This window comes from Harmonia axyridis, chromosome 5 (genome assembly GCF_914767665.1).
Source record: "Harmonia axyridis chromosome 5, icHarAxyr1.1, whole genome shotgun sequence".
In the NCBI taxonomy this organism is placed as follows: Eukaryota; Metazoa; Arthropoda; class Insecta; order Coleoptera; family Coccinellidae; genus Harmonia; species Harmonia axyridis.
The window spans coordinates 13,535,567-13,557,466 of record NC_059505.1 but is presented as its reverse complement, the minus strand read 5'-3'; the positions used below and the strand labels follow the sequence as shown (position 1 = coordinate 13,557,466).

Genomic DNA, 21,900 nt, shown 5'->3' with positions numbered 1-21,900 from the left:
TTACCTTTCACAATAATAATACAGGTATATTTATTAACCACGTACACGTTTTCGTTTCAATTTGAAATTATTTCCAAAAAATGTTAAGTACAATATATACAGGTACGGTAATGGCCGTTGTTGGCGGGAGCTTACAACACGTATTTATTTACATAAGATCACTTAATTAACTGAGAGATAAAACTGTCGTTGTCAGATTAATAAATTGTAAATAAATAATTATTGCACTGGAAATTAATGATAAATTTACGATGACAGTAAAATTCACATAAGAGTTGTACAGAAAAATTAAAATAATAAGTATAACAGTCACTGCTACGATTGATACACAAATAAATCCAAAAAAACATGGCTGAAAAATGTATAGTGAGTAAGACAGGAGACCAGCTTCGTCCTCATCCCTACTCTGGATAAGTGGTGACACCTGGCGGGAATAACTGATCGATTGATAGTTGATCAGTATTCGACCAGCGAGGGCGGGAGATCAAATTGAATTAAAAAAAAAATCATAATGAAAGGAACTTGAAATTATAAACTCTGAATAAGAATTTATCGTACTACAATTATAATATTTGATTGCCATCTTGCAACCTTATTGCGGATCTGTGGATAGATTAAAAACGATAAAAATCGCGATTTTAAAATAGGAGTTGATCGTATAAGAGTGAAAATTGAGAGAGATATGAATTTTTTTATTCTGTCATGACAAATTAAAAATTGAAGTTTAGAATTAACAAATGAAAAAAAGTGGTTAATCGTAGAGGGATGAAAAATTAAGAGTATAATCAGATTTTTTTTTTAAGTCGACAAAATAAAAAAAAATTTTTCCCAAAAAATTAAAGTTTATAATTCACAAACAAAAATTGGGGTTGATCGTGGAGGGGTGAAAATTGAGAGTAATATGAGATTTTTCATTTAAAGTTATGATAGAATAAAAAAAAATTTTTGCCAAAAAATTAGAGCTTATAATCAACATATAAAAAATAAGGGTTGAACGTAGAGGGGTGAAAAATTGAGAGTCATATGAGATTTACCATTATAAGTCATGACAAATTAAAAAAAAATCCTTGCAAATAAAATAAAACTTTTTAATTACCAAATAAAAAATAAGGGTTGATCGTAGACGAGTGAAAATTCAGGGTTGCATGTATTTTTGTATGATGTATCAAAAAAAAAATAAAAACAAAAAATTTTGTCTGAAAAATAAAAAAAAAAAATTAAGGGGTGGACCACCCTTAACATTTAGGGGGATGAAAAATAGATGTTGTTCGATTCTCCCCCTTGACTAATATCCTCGCTAAGGATCACGAAAATCGGTCGAGCCGTTTCGGAGGAGTTCGATTACGCACCCCGTGACAGAAGAATTTTATATATTAGAAGAAGATATTTCCAGAGCGCGAATGTTTGACGATAGTTTCGACGGTATTTATCATAAATGGACATATATTGTCTCTTCCATTAAATCACTTATTTTCGATCTGCAAAAAAATTCAATTTACTTGCATATTATCACATCGGTCCGTGTGGGGTACTATAATAATGATATGAATTGTTGTATTTCCTTCTGAGTCTCTGTGACAATGAATTGTGTTCAAATTGGATGCATTTCATGGACAAACATATTCTATATCATGAAAACATCGTACAATGTACGTCATTATGTACTCCTGTGTACGTCTTCTCATTGTGAATTGTACAAGTGTTGATAAAAGTGAGACTTTAGCAATACCATAATTTTCTTGAAAATTTCTTCTGCATATTCAGATTTTTAACATATTCAAAGTTGTTTCAGGGATCATTATTGATAATAATAATAATAATAATAATAATTTTTATTCATGCTATTATCTTTCGACTTACATTCGTCACAAAAATTCGGAATTTACATAATTTTCTTTACAAGAAATTCTTCTATAGAATAGAAGGCATTTTCAGAAAGATATTTTTTAACAACACTGTTGAATTGATTCTTTATGTTCCTAATTGAATGAGGAATCCTATTATATAATTTATAAGCCCAAAAATTTGGACCATTTTGAGTCTTAGATAACCTACAGAAGTCATTTCTGACATCCAGCCTTGCTCTTGTATAGTGATGGTGAATATCTGCATTTAGGGCACGTGAGTGCTTGTCATGCATGAACTTCAAGCATTCAAAAATGAAAATACTCGGTAGAGTGAGAATTCCAAACTTTTGGAAAGAGCTTCTGCAATCTGCTCTGTAATCCAGATTGTCTAAGATTCTGACTACTTTTCTCTGAAGTGAGAAAATCTTAGCGGCGTGTGGAGTGTGACCCCACACTAAAATTCCATACTTTATTAGAGCGTGGCATAGAGCATGGTAGGACGTCAGCAATGTCTCTACTGAAACCTTAAAGGACAGTGTACGAATTACAAAAATATTCTTGCTCAACCTCTTAGAAAGTTCTTCACAGTGAACATCCCAAGTAAGTTTATGATCCAAATATAAGCCCAAAAACTTAAAACTATGTTTCAATTCAGCGTCCAGTGGTTTCAAGGTACACACTAAAACATTTGTTTTGTTCTGATTAAGCATTAGACCGTTCTTACCGAACCAATCCTTCGCCGTCGACTGCGCATCGCGCGAACCCTCCATAACCTGATCAAAATCGCTACCCCTTAAAAGAAGTGAAGCATCATCCGCAAATAAAATAGACTCAATTGTGTCTGGAAGACTAGTTGGAAAGTCATTTATATATATCAAAAATAAGATCGGTCCAAGAATAGAACCTTGAGGTACGCCCAGTTTTATATTTTCTATATGCGATTCCTTATCATCTTTAACGACCTTTTGACACCTATCAGAAAGATACGATTGGAGTAGTTTGATGCTGTTATCTGAAAATCCATAGTTTCTGAGTTTGACCAGAAGAATTCGCGGCGAGACGCAGTCGAAGGCCTTGCTCAAATCTAAAAATGATATTACAGTATAATCACCCTCTTCAAACCCCTGCATTATATGAGTAACAAGTCTCAAAATAGCCGAACCAGTGCTCCTATCCTTCCTATAGCCAAATTGATGATCGCTAAATAATTCATTTCGTTCAAAGTAATTCACTATTTGTATAATAATCATGTTTATTCAGAAATCCACAGTATGAACAATACACAAACAATATCAAAGAACAAACATTAGTGTCTCGATAAGTGTAGAAACACTTGTTTCGAGATAATGAAAAAGGAAATAAAATATAGTATATAAAATATAGATACATGTATTAAGCATGGCAAGTAATCAGTCCAAAATTAATAACAACAATGACAATCCGGAACAACAAGACCCACAACCATCAAAAGCAGTTCACAGTCCACCAAAACTGCAGCATCGTCGAGAATAACCGATTTTTCCGATTACACACACGCACACACCTGGTCACACCTCAGCTCCGCATTTGAACCAGATCAGCAACCGCTTCACGATTCAGACCTATAATAAAAGACCTCAACTGCTTTCGGAACCGTGGCAACCCAGTGACAAGCTGAATCTCCCGAGGGATAGAATTGTACAGCCTCGGGGCAATGTACATGAATGAGCGCTGTCCAACACTCTTCTGCACTCTCGGCAGGGCGAATAGTCTTCTCCGAGTTCCATAAGAGTGAGAGGGCAAGAATGAGAATTTTTCGCCACAGTGGTACTTTATGGTGACATTGAAATAGTAAAGTTGGCAGACATCGAAAACACTCGCCTCCAAGTACAAGCCATCAGACGGGTACAGCAAATCCCGGGAAAGCATAATCCTCAGAAATCTTCTCTGCAAAACCTCAAGTGGACGAATGTGTGTCTTCAATGCGCCACCCCAAACAGAAACAGCATATCTCAAAAGGCTCTCGACCAGGGTATGATATAGGACCTTCGCCTGACGGAATGAAAGTATGCTCTTCAGATATTTGAACACATAAAGAATCGTCCTCAATTTTTTACAAACAAATTTTATATGTTCACTCCATTTCAGGTTAGAATCCATCATAACACCCAAATATTTAACTTTTTTCTCTGGTAGTATAGTATGCTGCTCCCCCATCGTATGAACCTCAATGGAGTCGAATGTAGGAGTCCTAGATTTATTACAACTGAATGGCAGGTAGGATGTCTTCCTCAGGTTAACGGTTAATAGGTGATGTTCAAGCCAATTCTTCAACAGTGGCATACCCGATTCCACAACGGTTCAAAACTTTCTCAAATACCTTAGAAAAAATCGGTAAAACTGAGATTGGCCTGTAACTTGAAACATTATTCCTATCACCATCCTTGAAAAGGGGCAATACTTTTGCCACCTTCAAGTCTGAAGGAAACATTCCAGCTTTGATACATTTGTTCAACATTTTTGTGAGAGGTATACATAACGTGTTAATATTACGCTTCAATATCTGAACAGAAAGTCCGTAAATATCTCTGGATTTTGAATTTTTAAGAGATCTGACAATATCCCTGATTCCCGTGTAAGTGACCTCCTCAAACTCGAACGTGCTACCGAATTTTTTATATTCAGGATCAACGTCAGCAAAATCTGGAATATCTTTCACAATTTTCGAAGCTATACTGGAAAAGTAAATGTTAAAGTCATTAGGTGAAATAGAGGACGTAGTTGATAATTTTGTTTTTCTGTAATTATTGATGAGCTTCCAGCTAGCTCTAATTTTATTATTGGAATTTTTGATGTAATTTTCTGCAGCTCTCTTTTTCGCAGATACCAAAGCAATATGATATTGTTTTTTCAATTCATTCCTTAAATTTTTTATTTCATTTAATCTAAAATCTCGGTATAATTCTTGAAGAAATTGCAGGTGGCCCCTCATTTTCTTAAGATCATTCGTAAACCAATTGATGCCTAACTCACTCCTTACACAATGTTTCATTGTTTTCTCAGGAAATGAAGCATTGAACACATTAACGAAGCATTGGTGGAACATATGAAAACATTCATTTGAGTCGTTTATATGATTTACAAAATCCCAACTCATATCAGATGAGATATTATGCATTCTACAGAATCCAATATGTGTAAGAGGTCTACTGATCCTCGATAGGGTACTTTGGTCTGAATTTGGAAACTCTACTTTTATTCGTTGACCTCTATGATCCGAAAAGTCAATGTCCACTGTATCTGCCTCAAAGTTTCCAAAATTGAAGTTTATGAATATATTATCAATATTTCTTTTCAACCTTGTTGGTTTAAATATCGTTCGTTCGAAACCAAAACTGGCAAATAAACACAAAAGAGCCTCCGACTCTTACGGATCATCGAAGTTTACATTGAAATCCCCGGTTATAATACATTTTTTTCCTAAGTTGGTAAGAACATTTAAATTTTTCTCAAGTTGGTCAAGAAAAACAGATATATTTCCTGATGGAGAACGATAAATGACAGCCACCCTCACATCAATCACCGGAAAACAACAAGCGGTTATTTCTATATCCTTTTCTACACAAACTAAATTCTGTATAGGAATACAATTTTTATATAAAATATTCTTACACAACAATATGACGCCGCCATTTTTGAAATTCTTTCTGGAAAAATAAGCCACTGTGTTCCAGTCTTCCAGTTTGTAAACAGATGACTCCATCTCATTAAGCCAGTGCTCACTCACACACAAAATGTCACAATTATTCAGTATAACCGATTCTATATGGTTCGATTTGTTTCGAACACCTTGAGCGTTAAAATGCACGACACTTAACACTTCACTCCTTTTTGTTTGGGCTAAGTCTTCACGTTGTCGAGTCTCTGGCGTTTCTGAAAAAACCTCGACACATATATTCCCCTTGGCCAAATGGTAGGATCCTTAGCTTTTTCTAGGTTAACTAAATCAATCATTATTTTGAATGAACTGTGGTAATCCGGATATTTAGATGACAGTTTTTCGCACTTCACCTCAGGAAAATCGCCCTGTAGATAATTTGTGATATCATCAATTGTTGTTTCTGGAGAAAAACGGGACACATGCAGGAATGCCTTCTTAGGTGCTATAACAAGCTTACCGTCATTGATATTTTTCTGACCAATTAAGCTTTTATTTTTGTTCAATATTCTTTTATTTCGCTGTTTTTGTTGTTGTTGTTGTCTCCATTCATATTCCCCATTTTGCTGTTGAGGACCACTAAATGTCGAGGTTGAACCACGACTGTTACCATCCAATGTAGAAATTAATTCACTTTTCGGTTTATTTAAACCGTTTTTAGCATGTTGCTGGTGATCTCCAAGAGCAGAATCACCTGGCTTTGCTTGATATTGTGGTTGTGAAGTTAGATTTCTTCTTTTAAACGATTTTTCTCCACTTTTGCCTGCTTGCACTTTACCAGCATAACTCATTTCATTCATCGTGCTTTGGCCTTTGATCAAATTCATCACTTAGTTATATTCCTCCCTATTTTCCGAGATCTGCTCTTGCGCACGTATGAGGAGAAAGTTCGATGGAGGGGCGCTTCTCTACGATTGGTCGTGCGAAGTGCTTGGCCGTATATAAACCCAGAAATTCCCAGTTTCTGTCATAATCTCTTCGAATAACTGCCGAATTGATCATAAAATGGAAATCATTGTTGTGCCTAGATATTTCGTTGGGGGTATGAATCCTTTCAAAATTCTTCCACCAGAAATGGTGTCTACTATATTCAGATATTTGGATCCTGATTCTATACTCAACGTTAACGCGACCTGCAAAAGGTTTAGGGATATATGCCGGAACGACTCGAAGCTGAGGATTACCCTTATTTCCAGAATCAAGGAACTTCGTAGAGAAAAGCGCGCTAGAATTCTTAATCCGGGCTTCGATGTTAAAGTAAACCGTGATGACGTTGTCCTTCCACGATTCACTTATAGAAATGGAAGCGGACATAAGAAAATTTTTATCGAGCATATAAAAAGCTCCGCTGAGTCCTGGAATAACATCAGCGATTCTAGAAATTCGGATATACACGGGAGGAAAAGGACGAATCGTATTCCTATGAGGATATGAGAATATACGATATGGTGGACCTTATATATCACTAGCTGACCCGGCAAACGTTGTTTTGCCATGTATGTTATTTCTAGGAAACATTTTTATAGGTAAATAAAAATAATTATCTACCATATGTGTGCGGGGACTTAATATTGTGTTGTATTCATTTGCTTATAATTGGACTTACCTTTCACAATAATAATACAGGTATATTTATTAACCACGTACACGTTTTCGTTTCAATTTGAAATTATTTCCAAAAAATGTTAAGTACAATATATACAGGTACGGTAATGGCCGTTGTTGGCGGGAGCTTACAACACGTATTTATTTCCATAAGATCACTTAATTAACTGAGAGATAAAACTGTCGTTGTCAGATTAATAAATTGTAAATAAATAATTATTGCACTGGAAATTAATGATAAATTTACGATGACAGTAAAATTCACATAAGAGTTGTACAGAAAAATTAAAATAATAAGTATAACAGTCACTGCAACGATTGATACACAAATAAAACCAAAAAAACATGGCTGAAAAATGTATAGTGAGTAAGACAGGGGACCAGCTTCGTCCTCATCCCTACTCTGGATAAGTGGTGACACCTGGCGGGAATAACTGATCGATTGATAGTTGATCAGTATTCGACCAGCGAGGGCGGGAGATAATAATAATAATAATAATAATAAAGGTCTTTATTCAGAAAAAATTAGAAAGCACATTGAACTACACTATTGGGGGCGAGATTTAGCTCGCATAAACAAGGTGGAGAATATTATCTAGTACCGTACAATCTACCTTAAACCTTATCCATGCGTCTATTCTTCCATCTAACCCTCCTAAACCTAGCTCACAAAACAAAACAAAACTCTTTACCATGAGCACTAAAACAACAATTTAATCCAAACTCCGCCGTATAATCGAAATAAAACTTGAAATATCCCATCTCAGACAGCACATAGATCAAAATTCAACAACAAGCAGATGAAAGGAAAACGCCAAAATAAACAGTCACAAGCATTTCCGGAAAGCCATTCGGTCTTTAACCTAGGCATAAAGCGGGTCGTTCCGAAAATTATTCATAATGTGTAATTTAAACTTATCAAGTGTAATGTTTCTATATTCAAAGTCTAGGCTATTCATGCAATTGGGTACTTGATAGGAGTACGATCTAGTGAATACGTCGGTTCGGTGTTTTGGTATTGAGATGGTGCGTTTGGAGCGAATATTGATGGAGTGCACAGCAGAACGGAAAGTAATCCTATTGTAAAGATTTATTGGTAATTTTTCGGTGATGATTCTATAAAATGAAACATATGAATGGAAACGTCTTCTGAGCTCCATACTGAGCCAGCCGGTAGTTTTAAGGGTGTAACTCACTGAATCATATTTCCGCAGACCGTGTATCAACCTCAGACAAGAATTCTGTAGTACTTGAATCCTATTCTTATCAAAAGAAGTCAAGCAGGGACCGTAGACAGCATCACAATAGTTCATATATGACAGTACTGTAGACTCACACAGCAGAATTTTACTGGATTTACTCAGAATACTTCTAAATTGATATACATTCCTCAAACTGGCATAAGCTTTCAACAAGCAGTTAGATATATGCCTACTGAAACGCAAATCAGTATCGACCGTCAAACCCAAATTTCTTGTGAACTCCAGAAAGCTGATTTTGCTGCCATCCATGATAACATCCTGGCTATAAATCTCCAAGAACCATACTCTATCATTTTTACGACCAAAAAGTTGACATACTGATTTACTGGCATTCAAAGGAAGACAATCCCAGCAAACACAAATACGTATCATAGACATAACATATATATTACAACGATCTATGTTACATAACAATGTAACATACACGCGCCTTTCTAGTACCGCTCAACGACCGCTCTATGTCCGCCTTCCGTTACATAACATGTAACAAAATTGCCATGTATCATGTACAGATCATGTAACATACATGATACATCGCTGGTATATTACATCTGTAATATTTATGGTACATCCTTTATGTATCATATACGTAGCTGTTACATTTCATGTAACATACATGATACATCGCTGGTATATTACATTTGTAATATTTATGGTACATCCTTTTTATGTAATATAAATATATACAGGCTGGCTCAGTTTTTTGTAGAATAACAGTTGTGAGAGTTTTCAGTTTTTAAGATGAAAACATAATATGAATATGGGTCGTAATTTCATAATAAGGAAGTTATATCGAGGTTGTTCAAGTTACCAGATTTATCAATAAAATCTTTAATTTTGAACAACCTGATGTCAATAACCTCCTTATGTTTTTGTGAATTTATTGACCTATAAAGTGACTATGACGCTTTCATCCTAAAAGTGAATACACCAAGTTACTCTACAAGAACTGGGCCAACCTATATATGGTTATATTACATAATATATACTCAGTAAAAAGTTCACCATGCAATATAAAAAAATTTATCCGTTCTATGTGATATAACCAAAAGAAATATATCTGCTACAAACAAGAGACATAAGAAGAATGTAATAGTTATCTGAATGTTTATATTACATATAGGTACTCAGAAGTAAATTCTCTATGCAATTCAAAAACAATACATACCTGTACAATTCTTTCTGGAGGAAAAACTAATCAAACTACATATAAAAAATCTAAATATGCCGACACCACACAAATTATGTTTTAGTGAATTTGTTGGAATTTTTTTCAATACCTTCCAAACAAAAATATAACAAATGATACACAATACCAATTGAAACTAAAACTGCTGGTATCTAGCCAACATCAATTAATAAATGATATATCACTTATAAATTACATGAAAAGAGATACTTATGAATTAAGGTGCATTCCAAAAATATATATTTAAACTCCATCTTTCATTTTTTGCTAGAAAGATATTTTTTAGTCAACAATATTATTATTTTGAACCTAGAAAATTCAACAAAAACCAGATTACTACGTTTGGTATGCACCACATTTGAAATATTACAAATAATTTATGAATAGTAAAACAGGATTTGATAATTTAAAAATTGGGTGTTTGTTAAATGAAAGATCATAGAATTATTGAAAATTTTTAATGTAATCAAAGTACCTACATCAACCAAAACTTATTTTTGTCTCTTGATCCTCAATGTGGCCAGCCTTATCCACTCGGCTGATATCTATCTTCTCAAAGTCTGCACATTGGATAAAAGATTGAGATGCAAAACCTAAACATATTGGAATTTTAAAAAAAAATGGTATTTACAATTAAAATTCTCAGTAACGAGGTTTCCTGATTGGATAAATAACAAATTTCTTACATAATATAAAGTTATGAAAGTTTTGAATACATGAGTAAACTTCAGGAGGTGATTCCTCACTCTGAAACAGCAAAATTATTTATATCATATTAAAACATTTGATTAAACTTATCAGAATCTATTTCTCAAAAAGCATCCTTATGTGATCTGACATTGATGGTCATTAATAATGATGGAAGAAAAGTGTATTGTGCATATATGAAATCTAGATGTTTTAATTTCACGAATAGCAGAGAATAACATAGGTATATACATCACAAACATAAATAAAGTATAGCAGAAAAATAGTCTAAGTAGTAAAAACTAGCGCACTATTCAGATACTTCTTATTTAGATGATAAAACAATTGTGGTATTACTTCAGAACTATATACACCCAAATGCAAATTACCATAAAAAGGAAAAATATCAAAATGCATATAATTTGAATGAAGAAGACAGAAACCATGCACACATTCCATTAACGATCCACAAAAACATGCAGCAAATATACCTATGCTATTAACAGGCATGCAAGTACAAAAGCAAAATGAAAGGCACATACAACAGCATTCATATATCTAAATGTAGTTACGTTGTCGAAGTATACTTATATTCACTTACCTCACATATTTTCACTATGAAACTAATCTGGAATTGGTGAAAAATCATCGAATGTTGAATATTATTATTACAGTTTTTCACTTCTTATCTCACATATTTCCACGATGAAAGTAATCCGGAATTGATGAAAAATCAAAGAATATTGAATATTATTATTATTATAATTCATCACTTCTAACTAACAATCAAAAGTTAGAAAATGCATATCACTTTTCACTGCACTAGTCCTGGCAAAAATCTCTAAACAGTTCAACTTTAATAAAGGTTATGTATTATAAGAGTACTTGTATAGATCTGAGTAATATATCATGAATATGCTATATTTACATAGCTTTTACATAATATCAGCAATGTAAAATATATATTGCGAATGTTACATATATGATATGTAACTATATTACACACTAGTAGATATCAGAGTAATATTGTTTTTAGGGATGCTGGAAGATGTATCATATACGTAACTTCAGTAATATAACAATGTTACATATATGATATATGAATAAGTGAAATAATTTCATGGATATATGAAATGTTATGTATCAGATACATTAGTTTTGAGATGTATCAGGTATATACCTCATTTCTTAGGGATGTTATGTAACGGGAAGGCGCATATAACAACATGGTTTGCTGGGATGTTTTTTTGAAATTTCGTAGATATTATTCAGATCATAATTTAGGGCTACTACAGCCTGTAATGACTCGCAAGACTCAAACGACAATTTGAGTTGGCTATCGTCTGCATAAAAGAAAGAAGTTACCGAAACACATATAGAGGTGAAACACGAAATATAAATGATAAAAAGAAGTGGTCCTAATATAGACCCTTGTGGAACTCCACTATCTAAACCTAAAAACGAAGACAAATTGCCATCAATTCTGACAGCCTGAGATCTCGACCCGATATAATCAGCCAATAAATTTATCGCTGGCTGAGAGAGACCCACATAATGCAAAATAGCGATCAAAAGCTGATGATTGATCGAATCAAAAGCCCTACTATAGTCTAGCTGGGTCAAAATAGTCAAATTGCCTTGATCAACAGACTTAAAAATGTCATCAGTGATGTTGAGCAAGGCGGTGCAGCAACCATGGCCAGGTCTGAATCCATACTGTGTGGAGGGAATGATCTTATTAATTTCTGTATATTCCTGTAATTGCTTTTGCACGACCTTCTCAACAATTTTGGAGAGTACCGGGAGTACACTAATAGGCCGTAAGTCATCAAATGTATTCGGATCCGAGTTTTTAGGAAGTGGGATCACCAATGCCTTCTTCCACGAGGAAGGAAAAACGGAATGCCTGATGCAGTAATTAACGACATGTGTTAAATAGGGCAAAATGAATGGAACACAGAGTTGAATTGTTTTTATATTGATACCGTCATGACTCACTGCCCTAGTTTCGATTTTTCGGATTATTTTAGATATTTCCTCTTCTTCAACCTCGCGAAATGAGAACTGCGAAACATTCAGGCTACTAATATTGTTGGAATAAAATGCAAGAAGTTCATCGTCCATTGCTATCTTTGGAATGGACTCAATGAAATGTTTATTCATCTTCTCAGCATCCTTCAATTTTTCCGGGATATTATTGGATATTTGATTTCTCACATTGAGATACTTTACAGTTGACCAAAATTTCTTAACATCTTTACAATTAAGCATAGTATTATAATAGGCTTTCTTTTCTCTCTTCACAGCCAAGGAAACTAGATTAAGAAGTTGTTTATAAAGAGTCCAATCATTTTCTCTTTTGTATTTTTTATAGACACTAAGCGTCCCATCCCTCAAGTCCATCATCTTCCTCAAGGTTGCCGTGAGCCAAGGTGCATATTTTTTTGTAATTCTCATAGTTCGCAAGGGCATGTGCAAATCCATTAAAATAATTAAATTTTTATTAATGAATTCAATCTTTCGGTCAACATCGTTAACATCGAAGATATTTTTCCAAGGGATAGATTTTAAGTGAGACTGGAATTGCTCATAATCAAAGTTACTGAAATCCCTGGTAGTTTTGAATTTGGAAGACCTCTTATTAATTCCAATATTCAATTTCAAAAGCACCAACTCATGATCACTATTAATATCGGTTGGTACAACCTTGACATCAGAAACAACTTCAACATCAGAACACAGAACGAAATCAATCAACGTCGACGACTGATCCGTAATTCTTGTTGGCGAATCCACCACAATTAGTGTTAAAATCCCCCATAAAAACCACCTTGCTTCCCTGCGTCACAATACTCGCATACTCTCCGCTAAACAAGTCCCAGAACAGTTTATAATTCAAATCAGGAGGTCTATAAATGACCCCTATCACCAATTCACCTTCAAAACCATCAAGCTTCAACCAGATTTGTTCTATAGGTCCTCCAATCTTGAGAATACTGTAACCTAATCCCGACCTAACGTATGCCCCAACACCGCCGCCCCGTCTATTACGATCACAGCGAATGAACCTGTACCCCTGCACACCAATTGCATTATTTGCAATAGTATTGTCTAATCTAGTTTCATTAAGTGCAACAAAAATCCAACGAATTCGACAAGATCACACTCCGAAAATCTGCAAAATTCCCAACTAACGTTCTTATGTTTAAATGAGCCAACTTTAGTTTATTCATTCAAATCACGCGAGTTCCTTACATATGGGCTATCTGAAATGAGCTACCTTCACATTAATCATCAAAAATAATAAAACATATAAATGATATAATTATATAACCAGTAATTCAGATAATAACAGGACAGAATAGAAAGAAAACTTCGGCCTGGCTGTAAGGAAATTATTTGCTCCCAACTAAGACAGACTATATACACGGCAAAGTATAAATAATAAATAAATAAAGTATGAATATCTCAATAAATCAACCAAGCCTGGCAACCAACGTTACATCCCCGTATCTCCCCAAAATAAACAACAAATTTTAAGTCACAAATTCCAAAGAAGAAACCAGTATAATATGAGTAAATCTCAAAATTTTACATCAAATATATGGACGATGATTTTAATTAACTTTATTAATTTTAAGCTGATTGAACTGATCATAAGTGTCAACTTGAAAAATCTTATTGTTTACAAACACTTCAATGTTACCTTTGACAGTCCAACAACTGCGATTGTACTTTTCTCTCACTTTTTTGAAGAGTTCCAACTTATCTTTCACTAGCATCTCCACCAACACAATTTTCTTCCCCTTAAACTTCGATTTACTGAAATAAACAGCATCTCGCATCCACTGACACACAAATTCTACAACGATCGGACGTTTATTTATCCCTGGTTCCTTGTCCTCGAGTTTCTTGCCTAGCCGATAACAATTATTCAGCTGGTTCTTATTTAATTCTATGTTAAGGTGATTCTTGAACAAATTAACGACAATTTTAAAAAGATCTTCGTCCGGATTTTCATTGATGCCGTAAATAAGGACATTTTTGGAAAGATTTTTCTGCGATATTTCATTTATAATATTTTTTTAACTTTTTTGTAATTTCTGATTTAAATACTGTAATATATTGTATTGTAATATTGTGTGCGCATGCTTGATTAAGCATCTAGGTTTCCACATGCGTTTATAAGTTCAGTATTCGGAAAGATTTTATAGTAGTAGTCGAGATTGAGGAGTTGCATATCGAATAAAGTTATAAAAACCAAACGTAGTTTTCTTATGGACATGACAATAATCTGGCGACGAGGATTATGGTAAAAATTATTGGATTGCTTATTCCGGCTTATGAATTTTAAAGAGTATGTCGGACGCAGATGGTGCTGCAAGTTCTCAGCCTAGTTCCAGAGGAAGAAGTCCATCCAGTGAAGTGAGAGTGAGCTGGGTGTACGAACTTAATAAACAAGAACTAATTGAAAAACTAAAAACGTATAACGTTACTGTGAGTGAAACTGATAGTGTTGATAACCTACGAAAAACGCTCGTCAAAAAACTTCGTGGAAAAAACGAAACTTTCACAAAGAAGGAACTATACAGGTACGACATGTTCGACTTTAATAAAATAAGTTTTACCCTAAACAAAGACAATTGGGAAGTTTTTGTCGAAAGACTAGAATTAATTTTCGAGTGTCAGTGTATTCCGCCGGAAAGACAAAGTGCAGAACTGTTAACAAGGGTTTGTCAAGAGACTTTCATGTTGTTTCGCAATTTAACTTCACCAAAAAAGGCCAAAGATCTTTCCTACTCTGATTTAGTTAATATCATGAACTCTCATCTTCATCCAAAGCCTTCAGAAATTTCCGAAAGAAATAAATTCTACGCCACGAAACAATTACCTTCGGAATCAATACACGCATTCCTTACAAAATTGAAAGAAAGATCTTTTTATTATAATTTCAAGGACCTTGATATTGCTCTTCGTGATCAATTTGTATTTGGACTTATAAATCACGAAACAAAAGTGGAATTATTTCGTCAAGAAAATCTAACATTTCAAAGTGCAGTGAAGATAGCGGAGGATCGAGAAGCAGCTATAAAAAATTCCTTATCAATGAAGCCCGCATATGCTGTGTCTGAAGATACAATTTTTTACATGAATAAGGCTGGTTCAAAATATTCCAATCATCAACAATACAGAGGAAGGGGAAGCGGAAACGCAGAAGGAAAATTCAAATCTTCGCATCCAAACAACGCAGCCGCGGCTTCCACTTCCAAAGACCAGAGCCAGAAACTCATCAGCGACAATAGACAAAGACAACACGATAACAGGAGCAGCTACAGACGAGAAGACAGAAACGGCAGCCGTAGGTCGAATGTGTCAAACAATTCTCAGGTACATATAACCTCAAAAACGCGTAATAATAATGAATGTTATTGTTGTGGTGGATTTAATCATTTCGCAAGAGACTGTAAACTTGGGTGGAAAACTTGTAATTATTGTAATGTAAAAGGTCATATTGATAGAGCATGTCTAAAAAAACAAAACGGAATTAATTTAGTCAATGACAACTTATTAGAAAATGAAGATTTGGATAGTTCTGATTTAGATTTTTATTATATGCAGCAAAACAATTTTACTGAATTTCAGGTAAACAATATTGTGGTAGAACCTCATAGTATGAAATTAATTATTGATAATAATCAGGTAGAATTGGAAGTTGATACAGGTTCACATGTGACTGTGTTTTCAGAAAAAACTGTAGCTAATTATTTTGCAGCTAAGAAAATTCACAAGGCAGATATTTCATTGTCCAGCTATGACAGAACAAAATTGAATGTAATGGGTATGTTGACTGATCTTAAGGTGCATTTCGAAGGGGTTGAAGCAAATTTGAAAGCTTACGTTTTGGCAGGTAACGGGAAAAATTTAATAGGAAGGCAATGGCTTCAAGCCTTAGGTATGTGGCCGATAACTTTTAAACCTCAGTTTGCGTTGAATTGCTTGAATGATCATAACAGTATTATTTCACATTTTAAATCAAAATATCCCCAATTGTTCGACAACAGCCCAGGTAAATATAAAGGTAAATCTATTAAACTAACTTTCAAAAAAGATTATCAGCCAATTCAATGTAAACCTTATCATGTCCCTTTCGCTTTGAAAGACAAAGTAGATGCAGAAATCGATCGTCTGGTAAGAATAGGTAATTTGGAACAAGTTGAGGTGAGTGAATGGGCTACTCCAGTAGTTCCTGTGGTGAAAGGGGAAGGAGTTCGTTTATGCGGAAATTTTAAATTAACAGTGAATCCTCAAATAATTGTTAAAAGATATCCATTACCCTTAAAAGAAAAAGTGTTTCAGACGTTACAGGTTGGAACCAAATGGTCCCAAATTGATTTAAAACATGCATTTATGCAATTTGAAGTTGCTGAAGATTGTAGAGATCCATTGACAATAATCACACAGAAAGGTTTGTTTAGGTACAAAAAATTGCCAGAGGGTGTAGCCTCCAGCCCAGCAGAATGTCAAGATATTGTTACTGATATTTTGAAAGGTATTCCGAATATTGAAATTTACATAGATAATATTTATTGCACAGGAAAGAATGATTCAGAGCATCTCGATAATTTAGAAAAAATATTTTATAGGTTAAATGAAGCAGGACTTAAAGTAAACGAATCAAAATGTGAATTTTTCAGGTCTGAAATAGAGATATTAGGATTCAAATTGGACAAAAAGGGTTTATCACCATCTCCTAGTAGAATTCATTCAATTGTGAATATGCCTTCTCCAAAAACAAAAAAAGAACTTCAAGCATTTTTAGGGTTAGTAAATTTTTACGAGTCATTTTTGTATAAGCGAGCTGATCAACTAAAGGTATTGTACGATGTTTTGAAAGAGAGCAAATTTTATTGGAATTCTAATTGTGATCAAGCAGTTAATTGGGTAAAGAAGGAATTAGCATCGGATAAAGTTTTGGTTCCATATCAGCAAGATATTACTTTAGTATTGGCTACAGACGCAAGTTACTCAGGGTTGTCAGCTATTTTGTCTCACAGATTTTCAGACGGTACAGAGAGACCAATTGCCTTTGCTTCTAAATTAATACCTCATAATGAGTTACATCGATCTATTCTAGATAAAGAGGCAGCAGCTATAATTTTTGGGTTTAGAAAATTTTATCATTATATTGTTGGTAATGAAATTATTCTTAAAACTAATAATCAACCTTTAAAGTATATATTTGGTAATTCGAAGAAATTGAATGTTACAATTCAGAATAGGTTGTTAAGATGGATATATTTTTTATCGGGTTTCAAATACAAGATTGAATTGATTTCATCATCTAAAAACAGTAATTGTGATGCGCTTTCCAGGTTAGCAGTGCGAGATAAGATGGCTGTGTTTGATTCTGAATTAGATGTTATAAACTTTATTGAAAATGAAAGTAATTTGATTGATTTAAATTTGATTAAGCAAGAAACAAAAAAAGATAAGGTTTTATGTGATGTGAAAAGAAAGTTAATGTTTGGATGGGTAGAAAATTCAAATGATATTTCTTTGGAAGAGAAAATGTATTTTGATAAGAAAACAGAATTAAGTATTGAGAATGAATGTCTTGTTCGAGGTTCTAGACTAATAATACCAAAAGCATTACGAAAAACTTTATTGAAATCACTTCACCAGTCTCATTTTGGTATTGTTAGAATGAAACAAGTAGCTCGTTCGTTTTTTTGGTGGCCAGGTTTGGACAATGATATAGAAAAATTAGCAAATAGTTGTGAGTTATGTGTGGAAAATAGAAAACAAAATAACAAAATCAGTACTTTTCAATGGCCATTTCCATCTAACCCATGGTCCAGGTTACACACTGATTTTTTAGGACCTATTCAAGGAAATATGTTTTTAGTCATAGTTGATGCACACAGTAAATGGCCTGAAGCTATAAATATGAAAAATAACACCTCAGCTAGTAAATTGATTGAAGTTTTTGATTCTATTTTTTCGAGGTTTGGATTATGTGATCATTTAGTCTCAGACAATGGTCCACAATTTGCAAGTGAAGAGTTTAATGAATTTTTGAAATCGTTAGGTATACGGCACACATATTCTCCACCCTATCACCCAGCAACTAATGGAGCAGCAGAAAATTTTGTGGGTACATTTAAAAATAAGGTTTTGAAAATTACAGGAGAGGGTAAGTCATTAAATTTTGCTGTGAATTCATTTTTGTTTGATTATCGTACAATGAAGCATTCGACAACGGGAAAATCACCATCAGATATTATTTTCAAAAGGGAGATTAAAACGAGGTTTCATCTTTTAAGAGAAAATTTAGTTAGTGAAACATCTTTTAAACAATTCAATATGTCAGATAAAAATAAAATAAGTAAAATTGATTTCAAGTTGGGAGATGTGGTTTTAGTAGATGTTTACAACAATAATAAGAGGCACCGAGTACAAGCAAAAATCGTTGAAAAATTATCACCAGTTACATTTAACTTGTTATGTGATGGAGGACGGATTATAAAAAGACATGTTAATCAAATGTTGAAATTTTTAAATAATGACAATGATATAAATAAAGACTTGAAAGATGATATAAGTATAAGGAGATCTGAACGCTTGAAAAATTTAAATAAATGAAATTAAGATCCAGAATTTCTGTTTATATGTATATTGTAACTAGTTCTATATTGCATAATAATTGTATAGTAATGATAATTGATTATATAATGTATAATAATAACTCTATTAATTAATTGTTTCTATATTACATAATAAAAAATAAAAATAAAATTTATGATTGTAAATTATTATATTGGAATCATATTGTTAAATTGATTTTGATCGTATTTGTGAATTTTGAAAAATAACAGAAAAACAAAAAAAAAAAAAAAAAAAAATTATAAAATTTAAAAAAATTAAAATATATGAATTCTTAGATTATGATATAATTGTAATTTCTGATTAAATCAAATTGTACTTATTTAAATGGGGGAGATTGTAATATATTGTATTGTAATATTGTGTGCGCATGCTTGATTAAGCATCTAGGTTTCCACATGCGTTTATAAGTTCAGTATTCGGAAAGATTTTATAGTAGTAGTCGAGATTGAGGAGTTGCATATCGAATAAAGTTATAAAAACCAAACGTAGTTTTCTTATGGACATGACAAATACCTTAAATTCCAATTTTAATGATTCAATCGTATCGGCACCGGCAGTAGAAACTGAGGCTGCCGGCTCCTGAAAACTTTTCAGTTTTTCCTCAAAATTCTTCATTTGAATTTGAAAATGCTTTTCAAGGTCAGCCAGTGTTTTGTTCCTGGTAGCAGTCATATTGATGGCCGTCAAACAAACAATTCTGCAGACTCACCAACAAATTCACGATTTCCACAAATCTTCACAGCAAACTGGTCAACAGAAACAGTTTACAGCAAATTTGACTTCAATAATATTCAAAATATATATATTTTTGAAGAGCACGGAAATACACGTCTAACTCAGACGCATGCTCAATAATTAAATAAAAAATAAGGGTTGATCGTAGAAGAGTGAAAATTTAGAGATGCATGTATTTTTGTATGATGTATCATAAAAAAATAAAAACAAAAAATTTTGTCTGAAAAATAAAAAAAAAAAATTAAGGGGTGGACCACCCTTAACATTTAGGGGGATGAAAAATAGATGTTGTTCGATTCTCCCCCCTGACTAATATCCTCGCTAAGGATCACGAAAATCGGTCGAGCCGTTTCGGAGGAGTTCGATTACGCACCCCGTGACAGAAGAATTTTATATATTAGAAGAAGAAGATATTTCCAGAGCGCGAATGTTTGACGATAGTTTCGACGGTATTTATCATAAAAGGACATATATTGTCTCTTCCATTAAATCACTTATTTTCGATCTGCAAAAAAATTCAATTTACTTGCATATTATCACATCGGTCCGTGTGGGGTACTATAATAATGATATGAATTGTTGTATTTCCTTCTGAGTCTCTGTGACAATGAATTGTGTTCAAATTGGATGCATTTTATGGACGAACATATTCTATATCATGAAAACATCGTACAATGTACGTCATTATGTACTCCTGTGTACGTCTTCTCATTGTGAATTGTACAAATGTTGATAAAAGTGAGACTTTAGCAATACCATAATTTTCTTGAAAATTTCTTCTGCATATTCAGATTTTTAACATATTCAAAGTTGTGCCAGGGATCATTATTGATCAAATTCATCACTTAGTTATATTCCTCCCTATTTTCCGAGATCTGCTCTTGCGCACGTATGAGGAGAAAGTTCGATGGAGGGGCGCTTCTCTACGATTGGTCGTGCGGAGTGCTTGGCCGTATATAAACCCAGACATTCCCAGTTTCTGTCATAATCTCTTCGAATAACTGCCGAATTGATCATAAAATGGAAATCATTGTTGTGCCTAGATATTTCGTTGGGGGTATGAATCCTTTCAAAATTCTTCCACCAGAAATGGTGTCTACTATATTCAGATATTTGGATCCTGATTCTATACTCAACGTTAACGCGACCTACAAAAGGTTTAGGGATATATGCCGAAACGACTCGAAGCTGAGGATTACCCTTATTTCCAGAATCAAGGAACTTCGTAGAGAACAGCGCGCTAGAATTCTTAATCCGGGCTTCGATGTTAAAGTAAACCGTGATGACGTTGTCCTTCCACGATTCACTTATAGAAATGGAAGCGTACATAAGAAAATTTTTATCGAGCATATAAAAAGCTCCGCTGAGTCCTGGAATATCATCAGCGATTCTAGAAATTCGGATATACACGGGAGGAAAAGGACGAATCGTATTCTCATATCTAGCTAGTGATATATAAATATCACTAGCTGACCCGGCAAACGTTGTTTTGCCAGGTATGTTATTTCTAGGAAACATTTTTATAGGTAAATAAAAATAATTATATACCATATGTGTGCGGCGACTTAATATTGTGGTGTATTCATTTGCTTATTATTTGACTTACCTTTCACAATAATAATACAGGTATATTTATTAACCACGTACACGTTTTCGTTTCAATTTGAAATAATTTCCAAAAAATGTTAAGTACAATATATACAGGTACGGTAATGGCCGTTGTTGGCGGGAGCTTACAACACGTATTTATTTACATAAGATCACTTAATTAACTGAGAGATAAAACTGTCGTTGTCAGATTAATGAATTGTAAATAAATAATTATTGCACTGGAAATTAATGATAAATTTACGATGACAGTAAAATTCACATAAGAGTTGTACAGAAAAATTAAAATAATAAGTATAACAGTCACTGCAACGATTGATACACAAATAAAACCAAAACAACATGGCTGAAAAATGTATAGTGAGTAAGACAGGAGACCAGCTTCGTCCTCATCCCTACTCTGGATAAGTGGTGACACCTGGCGGGAATAACTGATCGATTGATAGTTGATCAGTATTCGACCAGCGAGGGCGGGAGATCAAATTGAATTAAAAAAAAATCATAATGAAAGGAACTTGAAATTATAAACTCTGAATAAGAATTTATCGTACTACAATTATAATATTTGATTGCGATCTTTCAACCTTATTGCGGATCTGTGGA

The 21,900-nt window shown here is 33.7% G+C and overlaps 1 protein-coding gene and 1 long non-coding RNA gene across 2 annotated transcripts; one reads left to right on the top strand and one right to left on the bottom strand.

Moving 5' to 3' along the window:
- Positions 1-10,043: 10,043 nt before the first annotated feature.
- Positions 10,044-11,461, bottom strand: LOC123680123. The gene is made up of 2 exons (XR_006747488.1): positions 10,287-11,461; positions 10,044-10,193 (listed from the first exon to the last, which is right to left on the bottom strand). It is a non-coding gene; the product is annotated as an uncharacterized LOC123680123 (long non-coding RNA).
- Positions 11,462-14,410: 2,949 nt separating this feature from the next.
- LOC123680253 lies at positions 14,411-16,117 on the top strand. The gene is made up of 2 exons (XM_045618048.1): positions 14,411-15,930; positions 16,061-16,117. The coding sequence occupies exons 1-2, from the start codon at positions 14,647-14,649 to the stop codon at positions 16,115-16,117; spliced, it is 1,341 nt and encodes a 446-aa protein (XP_045474004.1). The 5' UTR covers positions 14,411-14,646.
- Positions 16,118-21,900: the final 5,783 nt, after the last annotated feature.

Bases quoted from the DNA above. Each gene is read 5' to 3' on its own strand.
- LOC123680253 (XM_045618048.1), top strand. From the start codon at position 14,647: ATGTCGGACGCAGATGGTGCTGCAAGTTCTCAGCCTAGTTCCAGAGGA. The intron at 15,931-16,060 runs GTAAACAATATT...ATTATTTTGCAG, and splicing joins ACAATTTTACTGAATTTCAG to CTAAGAAAATTCACAAGGCA.